At 40.0% G+C, this 24829-nt stretch overlaps 1 protein-coding gene across 2 annotated transcripts in view; it reads right to left on the bottom strand.

The window, feature by feature from the left end:
* The window catches only part of POLR3B (polymerase (RNA) III (DNA directed) polypeptide B), a 137749-nt gene extending 114323 nt beyond the window's left edge, over positions 1 to 23426 (bottom strand). Inside the window, exons 1-9 of one of the 2 annotated variants that reach the window (XM_011935532.1) lie at positions 22733 to 23426; positions 17335 to 17367; positions 14700 to 14756; positions 14550 to 14614; positions 11921 to 11996; positions 11586 to 11686; positions 5707 to 5798; positions 3689 to 3806; positions 1950 to 2058 (exon numbers count right to left, since the gene is read on the bottom strand). In XM_011935532.1, the coding sequence (XP_011790922.1) occupies positions 1950 to 2058; positions 3689 to 3806; positions 5707 to 5798; positions 11586 to 11686; positions 11921 to 11996; positions 14550 to 14614; positions 14700 to 14756; positions 17335 to 17367; positions 22733 to 22804 (723 nt within the window). In that variant the 5' untranslated portion in view covers positions 22805 to 23426. Of the gene's footprint in view, positions 1 to 1949; positions 2059 to 3688; positions 3807 to 5706; positions 5799 to 11585; positions 11687 to 11920; positions 11997 to 14549; positions 14615 to 14699; positions 14757 to 17334; positions 17368 to 22463; positions 22604 to 22732 lie in introns of those variants that run through there. The other variant, XM_011935541.1, reaches the window with a different exon arrangement.
* Positions 23427 to 24829: the final 1403 nt, after the last annotated feature.

Genomic DNA, 24829 nt, shown 5'->3' with positions numbered 1-24829 from the left:
AGACAGGAGGCTGGCACGAGATACAAGTCATAAAGACCTTGCTGATAAAACAGACTGCAGTAAGGAAGCCAGCCAAAACCCACTAAAACCAAGATGGCAATGAGAGTGGCCTCTGGTCATCCTCACACTCTTACCAGCACCATGATAGTTTACAAATGCCATGTCAACGTCAGGAAGTTACCCTATATGGTCTAAGAGGAGGAGGAAACTTCAGTTCTGGGAACTCCCCATCCCTTTCCCAGAAAACTCATGAATAATCCACCCCTTGTTTAGCATATAATCAAGAAATAACATTAAAATGGGCAACCAGCAGCCCTTGGGGTTGCTCTGCCTATGGAGTAGCCATTCTTTCATTTCTTTACTTTCTTATAAACTTGCTTTCACCTTAAAAAAAAAAAAAAAGAAAAGAATGCCTGTATATCTGTGACTCATGAGAAGAGGTCAAAATATCAACATTAACAAAAGTTTGAAAGAAGCTGCTTCCCATCCTCAAGGATGATTTTGAGGGGTTTAAGACTTTAGTGAAGAAAGAAGCTGCAGATGTGGTGGGAATAGCAAGAGAACTAGAAGTAGATGTGGAGCCTGAAGATGTGACTGAATTGGTGTAATCTCATGATATAACTTGAACGGGTGAGGAGTTGCTTCTTAATGATGAGCAGAGAAAGTGATTTCTTGAAATGGAATCTAATACTGGTGAAGAGGCTGTATACGTTATGGAATAACAAAAAAGGATGTAGAATATTACGTACACTTCATTGACAAAGCAGCAGCAGGGCTTAAGACAACTGACTCCAATTTTTGAAAGAAGTTCCACTGTGGGTAAAATGCTATCAAACAGCATTGTGTGCTACAGAGAAATCTTTCACGAAGTAAGAGTCAATAGCTGTGGCAAACTTCACTGATGTCTTATTTTAAGAAAATGCCATAGCTACCTTCAGCAACCACCACCCTGATTAGTCAGTAGCCACCAACACTGAGGCAAGACCCTCTACCAGTAAAAATTTATAACTCACTGAAAGACTATGACTCAGATAATTGTTAGAATTTTTTAGCAAAAAAGTATATTTTAATTGAGGCATGTATTTTTTATACATAATGCTATTGTACACTTAACAGACTACAGTATAGCATACACATAACTTTTGTATACACTGGGAAAGTAAAATATTTGTGTGACTCACTTTACTGTGATATTAGCTTTATTGTGGTGGTCTGGAACAAAACCAGCAGTATCTCTGAAATATGCCTGTATCTAAGAAGACTATACCATTTCAATACTGTTTCTATGGAAAATGTCTTTTGCGTTCTAGGCCAACAATTCACAAATAAGCTGATTTTTTTCTTTGGTTTCGAGACAGGGCCTTGCTATGTTGCCCAGGCTGGAGTGCAGTGGCATGATCATGGCTCATTGCAGCCTTGACTTCCTGGGCTTGTGTAATCCTCCCATCTCAGCAACCCAAATAGCTGAAACTATAGGCACACGCCACCAAGCTTGGCTAATGTTTTTATTATTTGTAGAGATGAGGTCTCACTATGTTGTCCAGGCTGGAGCAGAGTGGCACAATCTCAGCTCACTGCAACCTTTGCCTCCCAGGCTCAAGCCATCCACCCACCTCAGCCTCCTGGGTGGCTGGGAATAGAGGTGCACACCACCACGTCCAGCTATTTTTTTTTTTTTGAGAGATGGGGGTTTCACCATGTTGCCCAAGTTGGTCTCAAACTCCTGGGCTCAGGCAGTCTGCCCATCTTGGCCTCCCAAAATGTTGGGATTTCAGGTATGAGCCACCATGCCCAACCAGCTTTCAATTTAAAATACATCATATGACTGACAACTTATATCACAAATCTTTCTACTCCAAGAATTTCTTACCTTCCAAATCTCTAATTATATATGTAAATAAACCAGAGAAAGAATTCTTATAATTTTCAGAAGAGAGCTGCAGCTTTACCTTAAATATGATGACAATGGGTATATCTTCTGACAAAGTATTATGCCTCAAATAAAACCGTCCTTGTTTCACAGCCATATTGGTTCTGCTTTTTTTCTCATGGGTAGAGCTATGAGTAAATACAAGTTGGTTAAACTGCATCCCCACTTAGTTTCAAGCTAATAACATGCAATAGCAATGATCATTAATCAACAAGGGTCAACTGATCAACAACAATGACAAGGTCCTTTCTAGTAAGTACTTTAAAAAGACAATCCCTTTCCTGCCCAGCTGCCACTTCTGTGAACATTTAAAAACACAATAAATTTTTCTTTGACTTTGAGATGATGATGGAAGTTCTGTGTGTGAATGAGTGACAATTACTTTCTGACCAACTTCACTTTGACTCCACCTGAATTACTTTGATCCAGTGTAAAGCATATATACAAGGCCAATTTTATAATATGGGCCTTAACCATAAAGAGGAAATTAAAAAGAAATGAATTTATGTGAGTTTTTAAACTAGTAAATCAACAAAACATACCCACAGTCTTGGTATATAGTAAAGCCAAAAGAAAGGAATATCCTTCTATTGGTATCTGTGTTAGTTACAAAATTTCTAATGGATTTCAAAGCATTTTAAAAGCTCTAATCAACCACATTAGTAACACACACAGATTACCTGCTACCATGCATTGTTACCCACATTACTTATATTAGCTCTAATCTTCTACATAGTCAAACTTTGAAGTATTCTCTCAAAATCACATAGGAGGAAACCAAGACTTAGAGAAGTTAAGTAACTGCACGTTCCAGTGCCTCATATCTAGAAAACAAAGGCTTTAGGATTCAAATTCAAATTGAAATTGCCCTGGCTCCAAAGTTATAGATAGTGGGAAGACATGGACTGTAGAATTAACTGTATCTGGGTTCAAAGGCTATCTACCCCTTACGGTCAAGGTACCCGAGTTTAAGGCCTGTTAGTTGTAAAATGGAGATGTTAACAGTACCACTTATCTTGGAAGACTGAGGTGACAAATAATATGTCTAGTATTTTGCCTGGCTGCTAGTAAGTACTCGACGAATGACCATTGTTGTTAACTGCCTCTCCATCAGAAAGAAAAGTACAGAAACTCTGAGTTAATTAGTTCGTTGTAGGTTATCAAACGGAAAACTACTACACTCTGACATCTTATCTATGCCACAAATCTTTCTATTCCCAGAACTCATTAACTTCCACATTTCAAATTACACGTGAAAATAAAAAGAAGTTACAGAAGCCTGGAAAGGGACACTGTTGTAAAAATGAGTACACTGTGAAAGAGGCTGGTCTAGAAAACTAACAATAGGGTGCTAAGTCCATAATATAGGTCATTCAGTATTGGAGTCAAATAGTCCCTGATCATACTGCTGCAGGAATACACAAGTAAATGGTAAAAGGCTGAAAAGGGGTATGAAAAACTGAAGAGTTGTTTTATATTTTTTCTCTTTAAAAATCTCCTTTCATGTTCTATAAGCTAACATAAAATTCAGCTTAAACAGTGACTTTTCAAATGATGTCTCAGACTCCCATCACTGAAATTTTAAAATCAATACCCTATGCTTCTAGACTTTCATAATAAATTGAATGCAGATAGCTTAAATATTACAATGCCTGCTTTTAGAGAGTAATAACTGGCTCCCTCTGTATTGAAAGATAGCCATTTAGGACTAATTGAATGACCAATATTTTTTAAGGACACCATTTCTGCTTTTCATACCTGGTAACTGAAGCTCCAACGGCCCCTTTTCTATCAGCCTCCACGATGATCCTGTTCTTAGACAGCTGCTCTTGGATAAGAATAACTTTTTCTACTCCTTTAACAATGAAGTAGCCACCTACCCAAAGGAAACAAGAAAAACTTAATCATTTATTCCTCAACCAGTGTTGATTTAGTAATGGTAGGAATCTTGTGAATCAGATTACCTTTTCTACTGCTTCATGGCACTGGCTAATGCTTGATTCAAAGGGGTTTGCTGATTTTATTTTATTTTTTGAGAAAGGATCTCCTTTTGCCCAGGTTGGAGTGCAGTGGCACAATCATAGCTCACTGCAACTTTGAACTCCTAACCTCAAGCGATTCGCCCGCCCCAGTCTCCCGAGTAGCTAGGACTACAGGCATGTGCCACCACGCCTAGCGAATTTTTAAATTTTTTCCAACAACAGGGTGTCACTATGCTTCTCAGGCTGACTCGCTGTCTTAAGCTATCCTCCCGCCTCAGCCTCTCAAAGCGCTGGGATCATAGGTATGAGCCATTGTGCCCATCTGATATTGTTTTATGGACTGAAGATCAGCACATTATTTTATACAAATGAGCTATATTTGTATAAAATCTTGAGGACAGGAAATATATCTTATTGGTCTATGAATCACCAGCCCCTGACATATGTAGAAAGTGAATGAAAAAACAAGTTAAATAAATTAGTTGTCAGAGCTCTTAAGTACAAGTGTAACTGACAATTTTCGATATAAACTGAAATTTACTCTAAGTTTTCTAACAAATCAGTGATAATGGCAGATTAAGATTAGGTTTCCAAATAATATTGCATATTTGAAAAAATTCATGCATCATCATGTATTTTTTTTGCACACAATTCAGAGTAGGATAAAGTAATACTTCATTTTGTACCTGCAGAATACAAGCAAAAACAATATAACATATTCGACTTATGCAACATTCTGTTATAGTCTAGTAAAGTCATGTTCTTCATTAACTTCTTTCCAAAACTTCTGGGATTCTACAACAATGTAACTTCACAGGAATAAGATTAAAGCAACTATAAGTTCAAATAAATCAATGTGAAATATGAGTTAACAGCACACCAACATGGCACAAGTATACATATGTAACAAACCTGCATGCTACGCATATGTACCCTAGAACTTAAAGTATAATAAAAAATAAAAATAAAAAAAAAAGAATTAAGAGAAACTTCCTGTTAAGTTCTAAGTTTGAAATTTTACAAAAGAAATTGCCTAGAAATAGGCACAAAAATAAAATTTTTAAAAATGTAAACAAAAAAATACTTTCATCTCCCCCAGGCTTTACTGCATTTAAAACAGCCTGAAGTGAAATACTTGAGCCTGAAGTGAGATACTTGATTTTTTTCAACCAGGCAAGGCCAGTAACTTTGAAAGATTATTCTTGAATTTTTAGGCATACCAAAAGAAACTGCTGGGCAAAGATAGAAAAGACTGACAAATCATGGCAATAAACAAGAATGTGGCATATTAAAGTCTTAAGTCTGAAATAAAAGAGGAAACAGTATGTCTTTGAGAAATACAGACTAATAGGGCTGGGCACAGTGGTTCACACCTGTAATACCAGCATTTTGGGAAGCTAAGGTGGATGAGTCCAGGAGATCAGTCAGGATGACATAGCAAAACACCATCTCTACTAAAAATACAAAAATGAGCTGGGCATGGTGGCACAAGCCTGTAGTCCCAGCTATTTGTGAAGCTGAGGTGGGAGGACTGCTTGAGATCCCACCACTGCACTCCAGCTTAGGTGACAGAGTGAGACATTGTCTCAAAAAAAAAAGGAAAAAAAAAAAAAGAAATACAGACTAATAGCATAATGCTAGATAAAGCTAGAGACAAATTTCTGGGTGTTTTGTGAACAAGTTCATCATAAAGTAGAAAAGCTGGCACTGTTTTTGAGACAAAATGTTAAAACAACAGCAGCAGCAGAATAAAAGAATAAGGAAAGTGGGGCAAATCCAAGACTTCACACATACCTGGATCTAAAGGACATTCATTCAGTTTGGCAAATTCTGCTGGCGTTTTTCCGGTGAGAACACAGTTTGAACTACGTAGCATTATGGGCATTCTGTATAAAATAAAACAAAAGAAAATATCACATATAGGCTATCAATGGTAAAAGCTGCAAAAAATACAAAATATGCAGTGCACACCACCTCACCAAGGGTCTGTCTATGCACCATGTTAGAAAAGGCAGAGAAATAGCAACTGCATGGAAGCCAAGCAAAACGAAGTATTTTCTCAGGCATGCTGCTTGTCTAGTACAGACGATAAGAACTCAGGTTGGGTGCAGAGGCTCATTCCTGTAATCCCAGCACTTTGGGAGGCCAAGGTGGCTGGATCATATGAGGCCAGGAGTTCGAGAGCAGCCTGGCCAACATGGTGAAACCCCATCTCTACTAAAAATACAAAAATTTAGCTGGGTGTGGTGGTGTGTGCCTGTAGTCCCAGCTACTCAGGAGGCTGAGACAGGAGAATCGCTTGAACTTGGAGGTGGAAGTTGCCATGAGCCGGGATCGCGCCACTGCACTCCAGAGCGAGGCTCTCTCAAAAAACAAAACAAAAAACCAAAAACCTCAAATGTTTGGTTTAAACTTTGCATACAGCTTTAGTTAGAGTCAGAAATGACAGCAATACTTCCTTCACGGAAGACAAAGTGATTCTCATCAGCTACTTGGCAATAGCACAACGCATCCAAGTGTAAGTAACAACAGGCTATGAAAACTAACCAGGCAGTCTGGAAAAAGAACTAAGCAAAACTTATTAGAAATGGAAATTTTAAGCACTGACTTAAAAATGTAGAAACAGGTTGGATAATAACAGATTTGATATTGCTGAAGATATAATTACTGGGCTGGAAAAGACATCTGAAGAAATTACTGAGAATGTATTTCAGAAAGACATAGAGATGGAAGGTATGAAAAAGAGTTTAAGAGTCAGGGAAGGATAGAGAGAGAGTGACTAATAAACATCTAACCAGACTTCTAGATGGCGAAAATACACAGAATGGGTGAGAAGTCCTATTCAAAGAGATAATAGCTGTAAAGTTTTAAAGATACATGAAAGACACAAATCCTCACACTAACACCTGCACAAGATAAATAAAAAGAAAGCTACACCTAAGCATATCACAGTCAAGATACTAAACACCAAAATTAGATAAGATTTAACACCCAGCCAGAAAAAAAGGGAGGCTACCAAAAAGGAAAGGATACACAATAACTTCACAACAACCAATGACACAGAGCAATGTGCTCAAAGTGCTCAGAGAAAGTAACTGCCAACCTCGATTTGTGTATTTTGCTAAGTATTCACTCAGAATGAGGTCAACATAAAGATATTTCCAGACAAAAACTGAGAGAAGTTACTAATGTACTAATAGGCCCTCACTAATAAATTTGTTAAAAAAATCATCTTCAGGAAGATGGAAAATAAACACTAACCAAAAGTCTGACGTGTAAAAATATACGGTGAGCAAAGAAAATGGAAACTAATGTGTGTGGATATAAACAAATATTAACTTCATAAGACAATAACCATTTCTAATTCATAGGTTAAAAAACATGACAGGGAGGCCAGGCGCAGTGGCTCACACCTGTAATCCCAGCACTTTGGGAGGCCGAGGCGGGCAGATAACAAGGTCAAGGGAATCGAGACCACCCTGGCCAACGTGGTGAAACCCCGTCTCTACTAAAAATATAAAAAATATTGGCTGGGTGTGGTGGTGCGCGCCTGCAGGGATGGGGCGGGAGAATTGCTTGAACCTGGGAGGCGGAGGGTGCAATGAGCCAAGATCGCGCCACTGCACTCCAGCCTGGGCAACAGAGCGAGACTCCATCTCAAAAAAAATAAAACAAACAAACATGCCACGAATGGTGGCTCATGCCTGCAATTCCCAATGCTTTGGAAGACCGAAGCAGATGGATCACTTGAGCCCAGGAGCTCGAGACCAGCCTGGGCGACACGGCAAAACCCTGTCTCTACAAAAAATACAAAAATTAGCCAGGTGTGGTGGTGCACTTACAGTCCCAGTTACCGGGGAGGTTGGAGGTGGGAGGATCACTTGAGCCCAGGAGGTTAAGGCTGCAATGAGCCTCAATGAGTACACTCAATGAGTGTACCATTGCACTCCTGCCTGGGTGACAGAGTGAGACCGTCTCAAAAAGACCAAAACAAAACAAGATAGAACAAAAATTTGATACAACAAAAGCATGTAAGTCAAAGTGATTGATTTGATCCAACTTAAAAGCTTTCTAAAGTCTTTGTTCTTGCCAGGAGGAGAATAAAGATATTGTTTATTTTTAAGCTTTGTTAAGTATATATTTCAAAATTTCTAAGATAAACATAAACAATCAGAAATACTGTATATGACTTTTAAATCAATTGGGGAAGGGTGAGGGAAAAAAATCTTCCATTATCCAAAAACAAAAATGGAAAAAACTTGAAACATGAAAAGCCAGACAGCTTTAAAATATAGAATAAGTTGACAGATATACATTGAAATATATATGTATATATATAACAAATATAAATGAACTAAATTCTCAAGACAATTTTTAAAAAAATGTAGCCATATGCAGTTTACTTCAACTAAACTCAAAACATAAGGACATTTAAGGATTTTTTTTTTGAGATGGAGTCTCGCTCTGTTGCCCAGGCCAGAGTACAGTGGCACAATCTCGGCTCACTGCAACCTCTGCCTTCCGGGTTCAAGCAATTCTCATGCCTCAGTCTCTCAAGTAGCTGGGATTACAGATGTGCACCACCGCGCCCAGCTAATTTTTGTATTTTTAGTAGAGGCGGAGTTTCATCATGTTGGCCAGGCTGGTCTCGAACTCCCAACCTCAGGATATCTGCCCGCCTCAGCTTCCCAAAGTGCTGGGATTACAGGTGTGAGCCACTGTGCCCAGCCCATATAAAAGATTAAACAGACAATAATTTTTTAAATGATATGCCATAAATATAACCAAAAGAAAGCAAACGTGGCTATGCTAAGAGCAGACAAAATAAGATTCAAGGCAAAGAATATTACAAGAGATAAAGAAGATAAATGTATAATAATCAAAGTTTCAATTTACTAGGAAGACTTAACAATTCTAAACTATGCACCTAATATCATAGCTTCAAAAAAGCAAAAATACACAAAACCATAAGGAAAATGGACAAATCCACCATCACAGAGGGAGATTTTAACATACCTATTGTAGTAACTGATAGAACAAACAAATCAAAAAGCAATGCAGATACAAAACATCTAAACAACACAATTAACAAGTCTGATCTGAAGGAAAAACACAGACAATGGCACAAAACAACTGGAGAACACCCCTTGTTTCCAAATAAACACGAAACATTTATAGAAACAGGTCTCTACAAAGTTCCAAAAATTGACATAAAGCACCAATTGGGAAATCTTAAGTCTTCAAAATAACTTAGGTTCAAAAGGAAACAGTAATGGGAAGATAGAAATAAGAATATTGTCATTTTACATCAAGGGAAATGAACACACTGACTAAAGTTATGTAATACGACATGAAGATATAAGAATATTACAGTTACTACAGTAACCAAAAAGAGAATTAAAAACAAGACGGAAAATTTAGAAGAGGAAGGGAGAAGCAAAGTAGGTGACATAGGTAAGCTAAGCCACATCCCATATATCAGGAGGCAAAACATAATGTTTACAGTTAATGTATCAAGAAATAGAGGTCAAAGCATCGCATTTAAAGTTACGGATATTAGCCATGCATGGTGGCTCATGCCTGTAATCTCAGCACTTTGGGAGGCCGAGGCGAGTGGATCACATGAGGTCAGGGGTTTGTGACCAGCCTAACCAACATGGTGAAACCCGTCTCTACTAAAAATAAGAAAAAATTAGCCAGATGTGGTGGCGGGCACCTGTAATCCCAGCTACTCAGGAGGTAGAGGTGGGTGAATCACTTGAACCTGGGGGACAGAGGCTGTAGAGAGCAGAGATCATGCCATTGTACTCCAGCCTGGGCAACAGAGTGAGACTCCGTCTCAAAAAAGAACAAACAACCCCATCCCCGCCCGGCAACACACACACACACACACACACACAAAATAAAGTTATGGATGTAATAACCCCCAGAAAAAAATAACAGAAATAGTCATGAAGTTGGGAATGGGATGAAAGGTGAGGAAGGGGAGGGAGGTTACTGTTTTGAATCAAATGTTTTTATGTACTGTTTGATTTCTAACCAAGTACAACTATAATTTGGATTAAACTAAAATCTTTTTACTCCAAAAACTAAATGAGATTCTATATATAATTTAGACAATGCATAGTACACATAAGCATTCTAATGACTAGAGGTCATTTTTATGAATGCGGGGCTACCAAACAACATTGCCTATCATAGTATGGCACAAAGCAGGTATTAAACAAATGCTAGTTATAAGCCCCCTCTTTAAACCAGGATTTAAATCATCAATCTTACGAATTTATGTTCTCCTCCAGTCTCTCTTGCCTTTTCTTCACAACAGTCAATCTAGTTTATAATTTAGCTATGGTCCAAAATGTAACTGGACACTAGTATGGTCCATATATAAGAAAGAGAGATGTTCTCATCTTAACGCTGATAGGCCGGGTGCGGTGGCTCACACCTGTAATCCCAGCACTCTGAGAAGTCGAGGCGGGCAGATCGCCTGAGGTCAGAAGTTCAAGACTAGCCTGGCCAACATGGTGAAACCCCGTCACTACTAAAAAATACAAAAATTAGCTGAGTATGGTGGCACATGCCTATAATCCCAGCTACTCAGGAGGCTTAGGCTGACCAATTATTTGAACCCGGGAGGCAGAGGTTGCAGTGAGCTGAGGTCATGCCACCGCACTCCAGCCTGGGTAACAGAGTAAGACTCCGTCTCAAAAAAACAAAAACAAAAACAAGAACAAAAACACTGATAAACAGTCCTGCTAAAACCAAGGTGAATATTTTAATATCTTACTTATTTTTCTAATTGAAGAATGAGGAGAGAAACAATACGAATTACCCCTTCCTTTGAGGGAAGTGTAGGAGAAGGATTTGTTAAACCTGCATGTTCCCATAAAACTCTGGACTTCTAGACCCCTTACCAAATGGTGCCATAATTACATATGCCAGTCTTCCCTGACAGCTGTGAATGAAGGTAGCCAATACGAACTGTATTTTGTGTATCTTTTACTCACCTAAGTACTCAGCATCATACATAAGAAGTGATAGGCAGTTGGTATATATTTATTGAACAAATGGATATTTGTTCAAAAGTGCTCTTAGCACTTTTGAGAGGGGGAAAAACACTTGAACAGAAATTATGTGGACTAAGTTTAAAGTCTAATATCATTATTGACCTCATAATATTGTGGGTTTTGTCCATCTCTAAAAGGAGAGTCAATATATTTCCCTAATCAGGAAAGGCAGATTGCAAAAACGCAAGTGGATGCTATCATTTCCAAACTTGTACCAGGCAAATAAGTAATTTCTCCCTTAAATACCTGTAGATGAGAAAAAGTTAAACTCCAGGAAAACTCAATCTCAGAATATACCTGGAATCCACCAAGGCCTGTCCAAGAGAGTTCGCGGAAATGCTATCGTACCTAGTGTTTCCCTAGCAGCTTAGAGTTATAGTAGGAAAGGGAAACATTTTCCTCAACTTTTTAGGAAAGGTTTTACAATTAATAAATAGTAACAACCATGACTATATGCTGGCCATTATTCTAAGTGCTTTACACATGCTGACTCATTGGACCTATGAAACAGGCAGCATTTCTTGCATTTTTCAGATGAGGAAATGGGGTCACATCATGGGGCTGGAATCCAGGCAGTGTGGCTCTAACACAGATTTCATTTCTTACCTGCCGATGGGTAAGGCATTGCGGATGATCCTCTGGCTGCCTCGGGTATATTCAATATCCACTGTAATAGGGGCAGAGTATGTCATGTCTCTCAAACGGCACTGAAAGAGAATCAGGAATTTGATAGTTACTGCTCCTTCTCTCTGCAACAGGGTCCTGATCACTTCAAAGTGCTCCTTCTGTAGGAGAAGTATGGCCCACACTGAACTTTAATCCCTTTTTCTCAAAAGAATGTCTCCCCTCTCCCGTTTTTAAATGATCTTTTAAGAGTATATATTAAGGGCAGACTCTGAGTTAAAGCAAACAAGTCCAATTAAAGTAAGGTTCGTAATTACCTCATGAGGGGACACTGGTCTAGTTACATTGAAGCTTTCTTCAACATCAGGAAGCCCAACATAGATATTAAGATATCTGAAAAGCAAATTAGTGTAGTACGAATTATACTTCTTCAAAGATCATAAAAGCAAACAAGCTATTTTCCTTCCAAATACAAAGATTATGTTTTGATAAACGCTTATCTTGCTAAGGACGACAAATTAAATATTAAAATTGGAGATCTTCTTGAAGTGATAGTACATACAGCTTTACAAAGAAGGGAAATATTATCAAAGTATCTTTTAAAAAATACTACAAATCTCTTTACAAAAATACTGGACATACAGCTCCCTAAAAACGATACTTCATGAAAGAGCAAAGTGCAAAGAGTACTGATGATCCGCTATCATTTGTAAAAGAAAGAAGAGGCCATAAAGGCAAAAAAAATAAATACGCTCTTTTGTGCAACAGAAGGATAAAAAGGATAAAGTGAAAACTAATGAGACTGGTTACCTATGGAGAGCGGCTGGGAACAGGGTGGAAAGAACTGGAAGTGGAACAACTATTTTCTGAATATATTTTTTTGTGCAAGTCTAACTCTTAAACCATAATAATGTTTCACATACTGAAAAAATAAAGAAAAGAACTAAAGTAAGTAACCCTGAGAGACAATATTGTGATTGGACATTGAGAGGCTAAAGATAAAAAGGACAGTGCACAGATCTTATACTCTAGTAAATTTTATCTCACAGAGACATGAGTTAACAATTCTGAAACTTTATGTATAGTCTAGGATTGAAAAAAGATTTTTTAAATATTGCAGATAATGGGAGCCAGATTTCTCATTATTGGGATAAAAGTTAAAGAAAGAAAGGGAAAAGGTTAGAATGAGTCCTGCAGTGCTGAACTGAAATTGGAGGTATCAGTCTGCACGGTTTTTAATATATGTAAAAATGGATAGGATAAAGAAATACAGATGTGTCTGCATGTATGTGCTCATATACATATACATATTTCTGAGCTCTGCCTGCTGAAATCTTAGTGTCCATATCTTGGATTCTAAGTACTATTTTCCAATAAAAGGGAGACTCTAGGGCTCCTTGATTCCCAATCTAGGACAGGGGCATACCAAATGAACTACATCTTACGGTGTGAGAAAGCAAAGGAGTGCTCAAAAAATAATGGTGGCACCATGAAAGGACACAGGAGTCAATCTGAAGGGTCTCCCTATGGTCAAAGCTGAAACAGTCTGAACAACAGAAAAATGACAGTACTGGATATATATATGATAGTACTCATAGAATAAAATAAAACATCCATAAGCCCAAATTGATATAAATTAATATATAGAGAGATAAGTGAGGGGAAGAGGAAACTGTTCCGTATAGAATTCCAGTATCAATGCAGAAGGAATGATCGAAATAAAGGTTCACCATGAGGTAAGCCCACAATAATAACTGTTATAGGTAAGAAGCATCAATGTATGCTAAGATTGTTGGTGAAATTATGATGAGAAAGGGTAGTTGCATAGTCTCAAGGAATCTCCCTATAAGACACTTATTAACTACAAAAGGAAAAATAGTAACTTTTCAGTGGAGAAATCTGGAAGATTCTACCTTAACCAAGTGAACAAAGTTAAAATCATCAGTAATAAAACATACTGGCCTCTGTAACCCCAATATGAATCAGTGAGAACAACATAAAATATTGCCTCTGTGGTATTCTTGCCAAAAATGTAAAACCCAATCTAATAATGATCACATGTCATACAAACTCAAATTAAAGGAACTTCTACAAATACTGACTAGATTGTTCAAAAGTGTCAATGTCATGAAAGACCAAGAAAGACTGAGGGACTGTCAAAAATTGAGGAGACTAAGGATACAAGACAACTAAACATAACACGGAGCTCTGGACTGATTCCTACACCAGAAAAAGAATATTTGTGAGAAAACATCAAATAAGGTCTACAGATTAGTAGACCACATCATATCAGTGCTGACTTCCTGGTTTTGATCATTGTGCTATGGTTATGTAAGATGTTAGTATCAGTGAAGGCTTGGTGAAGAATATTGAAGAACTCTTTGTACTATTTTTGCAGTTCTTCTTTTAAGCTTAACATTATTTCAAAATAAAAATTTAAATATTTAAAATCTAATAGTTTCAAAAATTTCCCAACCATAACTCATTATAATTTGCCAGTTAAAAATTTAATTTGAGCACTTTATAGTTAATAAAAGACAATGATTTATTTTTTCTTTTTTTTTTTGAGTCGGAATCTTGCTCTGTCGCCCGAGTTGGAATGCAGTGGCACAATCTTAGCTCACTGCAATCTCCCTGTCCCAGATTCAAGTGATTCCCCTGCCTCAGCCTCCTGAGTATCTGGAATTACAATGTGTACCACCACGCCTAGCTAATTTTGTATTTTTAGTAGAGACAGGGTTTCACCATGTTGGCCAGGCTGGTCTCAAACTCCTGACCCCAGGTGATCTGCCCACCTTGGCCTCCCAAAGTGCTGGGTATTACAGGCATAAGCTACTGCACCTGGCCAAGACGATGATTTTAGAAGAGTTTTGATAGCAACGTCACTCACTTTAAAAAATGTCAGATGTAACCCATATACCAAATTAAGAATAGTTGGTTCCTTACTTTAAGTACCACATAGGGTCAGCATCACTTGTAACCTTTTCATTGGCTTTCATTATCTTCTTTATCTGCAGTGGAAAATGCAACATTAGTAAAGACTCTGGCTTCCAATTCATCCTTAGTTTATGTCTATTTCTAATGTCTGATGCTTACCTCTACATTAATGAAATAGTTAAATGAATCTATATGCTGTTTCACAAGGCCTTTCACCTAAACAAATAGAAAGAGAAAGTAAACAGGTTAGCAACAAAATAATAAATCATATAATGGAATCTAATAATAGGTGAACATCAAATTTTTATCAAAACCAAAGTGAGAAAAAAAATCCATGAATTTTATTTAGTAAATTTTTTCATTAGTGTGTTCTCATTCCATTTCTGCATCATCTTACTAGTATATCCTTGAGAGTTTTCCTCCTTGAGAAGCAATCTGACTTTCGGAAATCAAAATATGAGTATGTGAATATATGGTCATCTGCCACATAACATTTCATTCAACTATGGAGCATATATCTGACAGCAGTCCTATAAAGATTATAATGGAGCTGAAAAATTCCTGTCGCCTAATGACTTATGACTTGATTTGATTTCATAGCGTGTATTTCTGAAAAGAGTGACCCCCTCCTCAAGAAGAGCCTCCTGCGGACCCCTCAGGAAGTATTCTAGAAGTAAGCATCGTTATCCTAGAAGATGATAGCTCCATGTGTGCTATTGTCCATAAAGACCCTCCAGTGGGACAAAGCACGGAGGTGGAAGACAGTGATACTGATGATTCTGGCCTGGGCTAATGTGTGTATTTGTATCTTAGTTTTTAACAAAAAAATAAAAATTTTTTTTGGAGACAGAGTCTTGCTCTATTGCCCAGGCTGGAGTACAGTGGCGCGATCTTGGCTCACTGCAAAGTCCGCCTCCCTGCATCAAGTGGTTCAGGTGTCTCAGCTTTCTGAGTAGCTGGGATTACAGGTGCCCGCCACCATGCCCTACTAATTTTTGTATTTTTAGTAGAAACAGGGTTTCACCATGTTGGCCAGGCTAGTCAATCTCAAACTCCCAATCTCAAATGATCCGCCTTGTCTCGTCCTCCCAAAGTGCTGGGATTATAGGCGTGAGCCACTGTGCCCAGCACCTTCTTCTCCATTTATGTGCAGCTCCTTTTAAAAAATAACAAAAAGGCCGGGCAAGGTGTCACATTCCTACAGTCGCAGCTACTCAGGAGGCAGAGGCAGGAGGATCAAACTCAAGAGTTTAAATCCAGCCTGGGCAATGTAGCAAGACCTGGTCTCCTAGGGGAAAAAAAAATTTATTGACCTTACGACCATTTTATTTGATTCTTGGTCAATCCACTACTTAAAAACTCCTCAATAGCTTCCTATGGCTTTTAGAAGAAAAGCGAAATCCTTAACTTGGCTTTCAAATCCGATCAGGAATCTGGCCCTGACAACTTTCCCAGCCTCATTTCCCAGGACTCTCCCCTATGCCCGTAACACCCAACTGAATTCTAGAGTAGAGTTCAAAATGAGTAGAGACAAAACTCTACTCATTTTTCTTTTTTTGAGATGGAGTCTCACACTGTCACCAGGCTGGACTGCAGTGGTGCAATCTCGGCTCACTGCAACCTCTGCCTCCCAGGTTCAAGCAATTCTCCTGCCTCAGCCTCCCAAGTAGCTGGGATTACAGGGGCCCGCCACCATGCCCAGCTAATTTTTTGTATCTTTAGTAGAGATGATGTTTCACTATGTTGGCCAGGGTGGTCTCAAACTCCTGACCTCATGATCCGCCCACCTCAGCCTCCCAAAGTACTGGGATTACAGGCATGATCCACCGCGACCAGCCTCATTTTTCAAGTCTCCATTCTTTCACTTAGCACAATGCTTTCAAGATTCGCCCATGTTGCAGCAGGTAACAGTACTCAATTTATTTTTATTGCCAAATAATACTCTGTTGTACAGATATATCGCATTTTGTGTATCCATTGAGCAGCTGATGTCCATTTGGGTTGTTTCCACTCTTGGCTGTTATGAATAATACTGTTATGAGCATTTGTGTACAGGTTTCTGCATGGACACGTTTTCACTTCTCTTGGGCAGATATCTAGGAGTGGAATTGCTGGAGGATGTGGTAACTTTTTGTTTAACCACTTGAGAAACTGCCAGCCTGTTTTCCCAAGTGGTTAAACACTTTACGTTCCTACCAGTGGACAGTTCCCATTTCTCCACACCCTTATTAACATTCTATTTTGATTATAGCTATCCTAGCGGGTACCAAGTGGTCTCTTGCTGTGGTACTCACTACTTCTTAGCATAAGCTCTTGGAAATTGAATTGAAGCCCGACACCACATCGCATCACATTCAGCAACTCCTCTTGACTGGTTGCTGTTTCCTGCAGACCCTGTGGAGGCTCATCTTAAACACCTTGATTGAGCCACACTCTCTGCACCCAGCTTTCAGCTTAAACCTTCTTCTCTTAAGATGTGCTTTATGTCTCACTTCATTTGGGTGGCCCTCTCTGACCATCGCTCTTTTGCTGATAGCACTTTGGTTTTTAATCATGTGCCATGCTACTATGCATGTACTACTACTTCTCTCTAAAATTAGACTACCACTCCCCAAACCAGCACCTTTCAGGTAGGGATTTTACCTTTTAATTCCTTGTATTTCTAAAACCTAGCAACACAGCTACACAAAATCAAAAAATGTTGATGACAAAAATTTAATCTTTAAAAAATGGCTTATTTCTTGACCTTTTCATCTGAAAAATAACCAATTATTATTAAATGCGAAACAATTACCTTTAAAAATGCTGGAAGCAGCCTCCATTTCTCCTGTGAGCCAAAACAAGAAGAATATCAGAACTCTGTACCAGCAACAGTACTTTCGTAAGTTATTTTAATGTACCAAAATAAGCAAAGGAAAGTAAGTCAAAACAAAAAGAACAATTTTAACATTTTTATGGAAATCACATGTGTGCATATGCATATAAATATGTATACACATACATACATACACTACAGATTTCTTAAACGGAATATAACTTAATCCCTTCTTGATGACTCAACATTTTAAGCACTTTTCAATCCTTTCTTTTATGCTCGACACTTTCTAAGTGAAGTCTGCCAGTCTGAGAAAAGGAAAATAAGGCTCAGAGAGTCTGGTAGGAGAGCTGGTTCTCAAGACCCAAAGGGAGTTCTGTCTCCCTCCCACTCTCTCTCAACTACTGTCTGGTCAGAGCTCATCTCAGGGCTACAGAAGGATGGCACATATGGTGATTGCTTCCTACACTGCCTGAGCAACTAGAGGGACAAAGTTACAATTGATGGAGACGAGGAACACTGTAGGAACAGCAGGTTTAGGTGTGGAGGGGCTACCAGAAGTTTGGTTTGGGTGTGTTAAGCTTGCATTAGACATTCAGGTGGAAATGTCAAGGAGGCAACAAATGAGACTGGAATTCGGGAATGGAGTGGCCAGGAGATATAAACTAGAGAGAGATTAACAAGTGGATGGTAATTAAAGGCATGTGATGGATGAGATCACCTATGCAGTGTAGATGAGAAGAGTTCCACAAAGTGAGACCAACCAAGAACATCCAACAATTAGAGAAGAAGAGCAGAAGGCAGCTCCAGCAAAGGAGACCGAGGAGTGGCCAGACAGGGTGGCAGACACCTGGATATAGTCAAAAACATTTTCCAGAAGAGAGGCAGGCAAAGCTAATCTATGATGACAGAAATCAAAAGGTAGTTGGGGGAATAGACTGAAAAGGGTCATAAGGGAACTTTCTGGGGTGATGCAAATGTCCACATATAGCACATAACTATAAAACCAATGTAACTGAATATCTAGCATCCATACCTTTTATTATATAAATTATACCTAAATTTAAAAATAGAAGAATGACAATGATACAGGTTGAATTGTATCCCTCTCAAAATTCACATGCTAAAGTCCTAACCCCAAGTATCTCAGAATGTGACTGATTTTGAAGACGGGGTCTTGACAAAGGTGATTAAGTAAAATGAGTCATTAGGGTAAGCCCTAATCCAATACAACTGGTGTCCTCATAAAAAAGAGAAATTGGACATAGAGATGCACACAAGGACAATGTCATGTGAAGATGAAGGTAGAAGTCTTCAGGACTCTGACCTACCTGCCAGTGAAACAGCTCAACAGAGGTCACCAAGGCTGCGACTTCAAAAGACCTCCCTTGATGCCCCTTCACATTCCCTTTCCACAGTATCTGGCCATGCCAATCACTGTCTTACAACGCCCTGTGACATCATTCTCTTATGTCTTTCCTTCCTCTGGCCAGGCCTTCTCACGTCTCTTTTCGTCTGCCAACCTGTAAACATTGTTGTTCTTCAAAGTTCTATCCCTGGCGATGTCTTTTCCCATTCTCAAGTAGGGTTGGGAATGGAGGATTTCAAACAACACTGTTTGAAAGTGTTGTTTTCCTTCCCCCATCTCATCCCACAGCCCCCTAGTTCCAAATGTGGGCTTTCAAAGGCAGTGAACCTGTCTATCCTGTTTACCACAGTGCCTGGTACATGAAAGACTCCAATAAATACTGAATGAATAAATAAATGAGTCAGTGAATATCACTGCTGCAGTAAGCTACTGGGTATGGGCCTGTCCCCTCCAACTATTGACTGGGCAGTGATACCTTACAGCCTCAGAGGCTACTTAAACTCAGTATGTCCAAAATTAAATCTTCCCCCAGCTCCATTCCCAATCTCAGTGAATATCACCATTTATCCCAGTCAATCCCAAATTAGATACCCGGTAGTCCTAACTTTCTGACTCCTCTTAATCGACAGGAAAACAAAAATTCTACTGAGTCGACCTCCTTGTAACCTTCCTTGCATTTATCCTCTGCTCCTGTGCCAGTTGAGGCCCTCATAATCTGCACTGTGGCAATACTTCCTTTCTAATCTTTCTGTTCTTCCCTTTCAATGCTAAACACTAAAGCCAGTGTGCATGTCCTCATGTGCACAGCTGAGCATCTCATTCTCTACACCTCTTCAGTGCCTCCCCACCCTCTTCACCATGTCTTGAGCCCACAGTGAGGCATACATCATATGCTGTGCTTGCAGCTGTACTTGTGCCCACGCCTCCTCCTTCTATCTGGAATGCTTCCTCACCACCACACTTCATCCACATCTGGCAAACGCAGTTCAGGCATCACATCCCAGCTACCATTTGTAATACTAATATACCCCTCGCCCACTTGTATCACAGTACCTATTGCATGTTATTCCACCTGCTTACATGTCTCTCTTTATAAGTCTATAACACACTGGGAGGCAGGAAACACATTTTTTGAACTTTTATAAACCCTGTGAATAATACACCACCAGGTAAGTACTCAGTAATACTGATAGATATTTATTCAACAAGTAACTGATTAATTGGCTCCAAAGCTTGTGTTATTTCTACCATACTACCATGCTGCTGTGCTACCATAAGCACAAAAAAAATACCAGGCATGGCCAGTTCAAGTAAAACTGAGCTCCTATCTAGAAAAAGTTTCAGAGAAACTTGGAAAGTTTAAGAAACTTTTTAAACTGAAGTTGGAAAGTTTAAGAAAATATTTTAATATCTTAATTTAAAAGGAAATGGCAGCAAGTAGCAGAGATCTACTATCTTCTAGGAGAATCAGGAAAGGCCTTCCTAGGCAAGTTGTATCATAGATATGTGGGATTTAATTTACAAATAGGAATGGGAGAGTGATCCAGAAGAAACTGTATGAGCAGAGTAGAAAGATCTCAAGGGAGGGAGAGGGGAGAATCATGGGAAAAGAGGCTAGAAAAGTAAGCACTGGTCAGACTGAGGAAATTAATAACAAACATGGTAAACACTAGATTTTGCCCTAAAAGCAACAGAGATTGAAGAATTTTAACAAAGGGAGCAACATAACCATGTTTGTGTGTTTAAACGGACAGCTCTGGCTGCAGAGCAAGGAACAGACTGGATTGGGACAAGTCAGGTGCCAGGTAAGAGAGTCAGGATGTAAGAGAGGAGAGTGGTTCTGGGCTGGAAAACAGTGGGAATGAAGTTTCAGATATGCATAGATTAAGAACTCAAGACTTTTTAGAGGTGATGGTGGACTGGATGCAGAATACAGGAAGAGGAACTGTTATTCTTGAATCAGAAGGCTGGAATTATAGCACTGATCATAGCTGTGTAAATTCACATAATAAATAGAACTCTCCCAGGCTTATTTTTTCAGCTCTCTGGAGAAGCAGTCCGATCAGCAGTTAGGGATGAAGACTAGAGTCAGATTAGCCACTTACCAGGCTTCTAATGCAAGGCTATTTACTTCACATCTCTGGGCCTCTCTGGCAAAATGGGGGTGAAAACAGCACTTATTTCAGATGATTAAATAACATAACGCATGTTATGGTTAAACAGAGCCTGGTACATTAGCAAGTGCTCAGGGAATGCTGGCTCCTTGATATTTACTTTTCACGGTTAAAATACAGTTTTGCGGCCGGGCGCGGTGGCTCACGCCTGTAATCCCAGCACTTTGGGAGGCCGAGGTGGAGGATCACGAGGTCAGGAATTCGAGAACAGCCTGGCTAACACAGTGAAACCCCTTCTCTACTAAAAATACAAAAATTAGCTGGGGATGATGGCGGGCATCTGTAATCCCAGCTACTCGGGAGGCTGAGGCAGGAGAATGGCGTGAACCTGGGAGGCGGAGCTTGCAGTGAGCTGAGATCTCACCACTGCACTCCAGCCTGGGTGATAGAGCGAGACTCTGCCTCAAAACACACACACACACACACACACACACACACACAGTTTTGCCTGATGAAGATCAGCAGCCTATTGCATGCACTCATAGACTGAATCTGACGAACTACTAATCCAACTTCCTTAACTTGTCAAATTATTATAAAGAGGTTTTGTTTTCTTTTCCTCGAGACAAGGTCTCATTCAGTCACTAAGGCTGGAGTGCAGTAGCACAATCACAGCTCACTGCAGCCTCGACCTTCCAGGCTCAAGTGATCCTCCCACCTCGGCCTCCTCAGTTGCTGGGACAAGAAGTGCACAGCACCACACACGGCTAATTTTTGTATTTTTTGCAGAGATAGGGTTTTGCCATGTCGCCCACGCTGGTCTCAAACTCTTGAGCCCAAGTGATCCGCCCGCCTTGGCCTCCCAAACTGCTGGTATTACAGCAGTGGGTCACCACGCCTAGCCAAGGAGGTTCTTATAATCCGATAGATTTACTGATCATATCACTTTACTGCTTAAACCCTTCAAAAGCTCTGCTCCAAGACAAAGTCCAAGCTCTGTCAGATGTTTATTGAAACTTTTCATAATCAGGACCCTTACTTAACCCTGTCTTTTATCTCTCCTCCTCTATTTTTCTTCACTCTAATACTACTGGATTTACTTTCTTTCCTCAAGAACATTCAATGGTCTTGCCTAGGAGGTTTCAAGTGTCTTGTTCTCTCTCCCTGAAATCTCTCCTTTGCTATCTTCTCCGGCCACGTCTCCACTTCCCTATTCCATGTCAGTGTAGATTTTGAGGCTCAGAGAGGTTGTAATATGTGCCTTATCAGATAACAAAACATGTCGACAGCCGTACTTCATTGGGCAGCTCGCTGTGGGACAGCTGTCCTTAACTTCTAAGAATCTGATGAAAGCTATGGAGTCTCTCCCTGAGAAAACACACAGGCAAATTCTTTAGTAAATATTCAGGGCGTTTAAAATTCCCCTGCAACCCAAACTTGAATTTCAGGTTAAAAGGAAAGATGACTAGCTTGGAATTCAGACGATCTGGTTTTACCCCCACAGCCAGCTGTGGTGCCTCATGCAAGCGGCCTGAGCTCCCTGGCCCCCAGTGTCCTTTGTAAGACTGCAAACATGCAATACGTCCCCGACAGTAAGTGCGAGGGCCAGTCCTCCCCACGCACACCTATGCTGGAAGAGCTCCAACCCGAGAGCCAGCCGCGGGGCTTCTCGACCCCCGCAGCGACCGACAGCTCCTCTGGGCTCAGCCTTCACTCGCGCACGCGGATGCCGGCTCTAGAAAAAGACTGGCACGCCAGACGCTCTGAGCATGCGCAGATGCCCGGCGCTTGCGCACAAATCTCCAGCCCGCCCCCTTAGCGGCCCGGCACTCCGGGCAACGCCCCCTCAGGGACCATCCAGGTCCCTGACGCTCCATGAGTGCCTGGCACTCACCTCTACAGTCGGGATCGGCGCAGCCAGCTGCTCCGGAGTCAGGTTCCCAAACTCCTCCGCTAGCACGTCCATGCTGCTCACGAAGGAGGAAGAAGCAGATAGAACCTCCGCGCCCGCCTTTCCTGCACCGAGCGAACTGCAAGACTCCGGAGAACGGTGCGCGGACGTCTAAACTGTCCCCGCCGTGTTAGCTAGAGACGCGGCAGAAAGGTTCCGCCTGCTCCCTGCCCGAATCTGCGGTGGAACCCGGATGTGGCCGAGGCCGAGTAGGCAAACTACGCCCCCTGGTGTAGCTCAGAGGTCTGGCGCGGGGAATCCTAAGCCCCAGCTGTCAGGTTTCTTGCCAATTCTCTGATAATTGAGACCAGGAAAACATAGTGGTTGTCATTTTAAAAGTAATCCGAAGAAAAGTGTAAACGCATAATTTACCCAACTTGAACCACTGAGGCAGAGAATTGTTTAATGTAGTCCAAAATTATATGCGTTGTTTAGTATGGAAGAGCAGGAAACGTCCCAAATGCCTACTAATAGGAGATAGATTAAATAAATGATGGTACTTGCGTGTAATGGAAGAGTGTTCAAAATTCTCAAAAGCACTAGTTGGAAGATGTAGGAGTAAATACCAGCGTATGGAGAAATTTAGTATGAAAAGATGACATTTACGTTAGTAGGGGAAGGATGGCCTGTCCAGTAAATAATGTTTGAAGAGCTGATTACCCATTTGGGGAAAATACATGTAAGTGAAACCTTTATGGATTAAATATTGAAATGTTAACAAAAACTTAGAAGAAAATGTAAGTGCAGATATTCATAACATTGAGATGATGAAAGTTTTCAAGACGGCAACAGTCATATCATAAAGGATTTCATAATATAATTCTAAACACGATTTTATGATTCTACGGAAAATTTTTAATTTTCTAAACAGAATTTTTAAAATCGCCAACGAATAGAATTAATAAAAAAATAAATTGGCAGAAGACAAAGGGCTGGTCTCTCTAATTTACAATAAGCTCATACAAATCAATAGAAAGAAAAATCCTATTAGAAAAAACAAGGCAAAATGCACCAATTAATTAATGGGTACAGAGTTTCGATTTGGGAAGATGCAAACATTCTGTAAATGGATAGAGGTGATTTTTTCACAACAGTGTGAACGTATTTAATGCTGCTGACCTGTACATCATTTTAAAGGGTTAAAATGATACATTTTATGTATATTTTAGAACAATAAGAAAAGCTGTGAAAATTTGTAAGTACATGTATGCTTTCCAATTTCTCCCTCATAAAGGTAGAACGCTTGCTCCAGGTTAATTATTCTTGTTTCCTAAAGAGCTACTTAAATTTCAGTACTTGTATTTTCTAAGTGTTGCACTGACATCTGAAATATGAGAAGAATGGGAGAAAGACCAAAAGTAGAATCAACCCTGCCTTTGAAGTTCTTACAATTTACTTATTACGGAGACAAGATACAACTTGTGTCTCATCCTTGTGAATTACCAGATTGCAACCGATTTAGCATCTATCCTGGAAGGGACTGCGAAAGTGATTTATAGATGGCAGAGGATCTCAAGGTTGGCTCAAGTGTGTTGGTTGTCTGTGCCAAAGTCGTCTTTGCTTTCCATTATCAAAGTGATTCTCCAACTTTAGGGTGTATCAGAATCACCTGGAGAGCTTGTTAAACCAATCTCAGCTTTCTGATTGGTAAATTGGGGCTGAAAGTTTGCTTTTTTTTTTTGAGATGGAGTCTTACTCTGTCGTCCAGGCTGGAGTGCCGTGGCGTGACCTTGGCTCACTGCACCCTCCCAGGTTCAAGTGATTCTCCTGCCTCAGCCTCCCAAGTAGCAGGGATTACAGGCGTGTGCCACCATACCCAGGTAATTTTTTTTCTTTCTTTTTTTTTTTATTAGAGACAGTGTTTCGTCATATTGGCCAGGCTGGTCTCAAACTCCTGACTTCAGGTGATCCACCTGCCTCGGCCTCCCAAAGTTCTGGGATTACAAGCATGAGCTAGCGTGGTCTTGGCTCACTGCAACCTTAGCCTCCAAGGTTCAAGCGATTCTCCTGCCTCAGCCTCCTTAGTAGCTGGGACTACAG

This window comes from Colobus angolensis, unplaced genomic scaffold, assembly GCF_000951035.1.
Source record: "Colobus angolensis palliatus isolate OR3802 unplaced genomic scaffold, Cang.pa_1.0 Scaffold10, whole genome shotgun sequence".
Lineage (NCBI taxonomy): Eukaryota > Metazoa > Chordata > Mammalia > Primates > Cercopithecidae > Colobus > Colobus angolensis.
The sequence above is the reverse complement of the archived record's forward strand: the minus strand, read 5'-3'. Positions and strand labels throughout refer to the sequence as shown.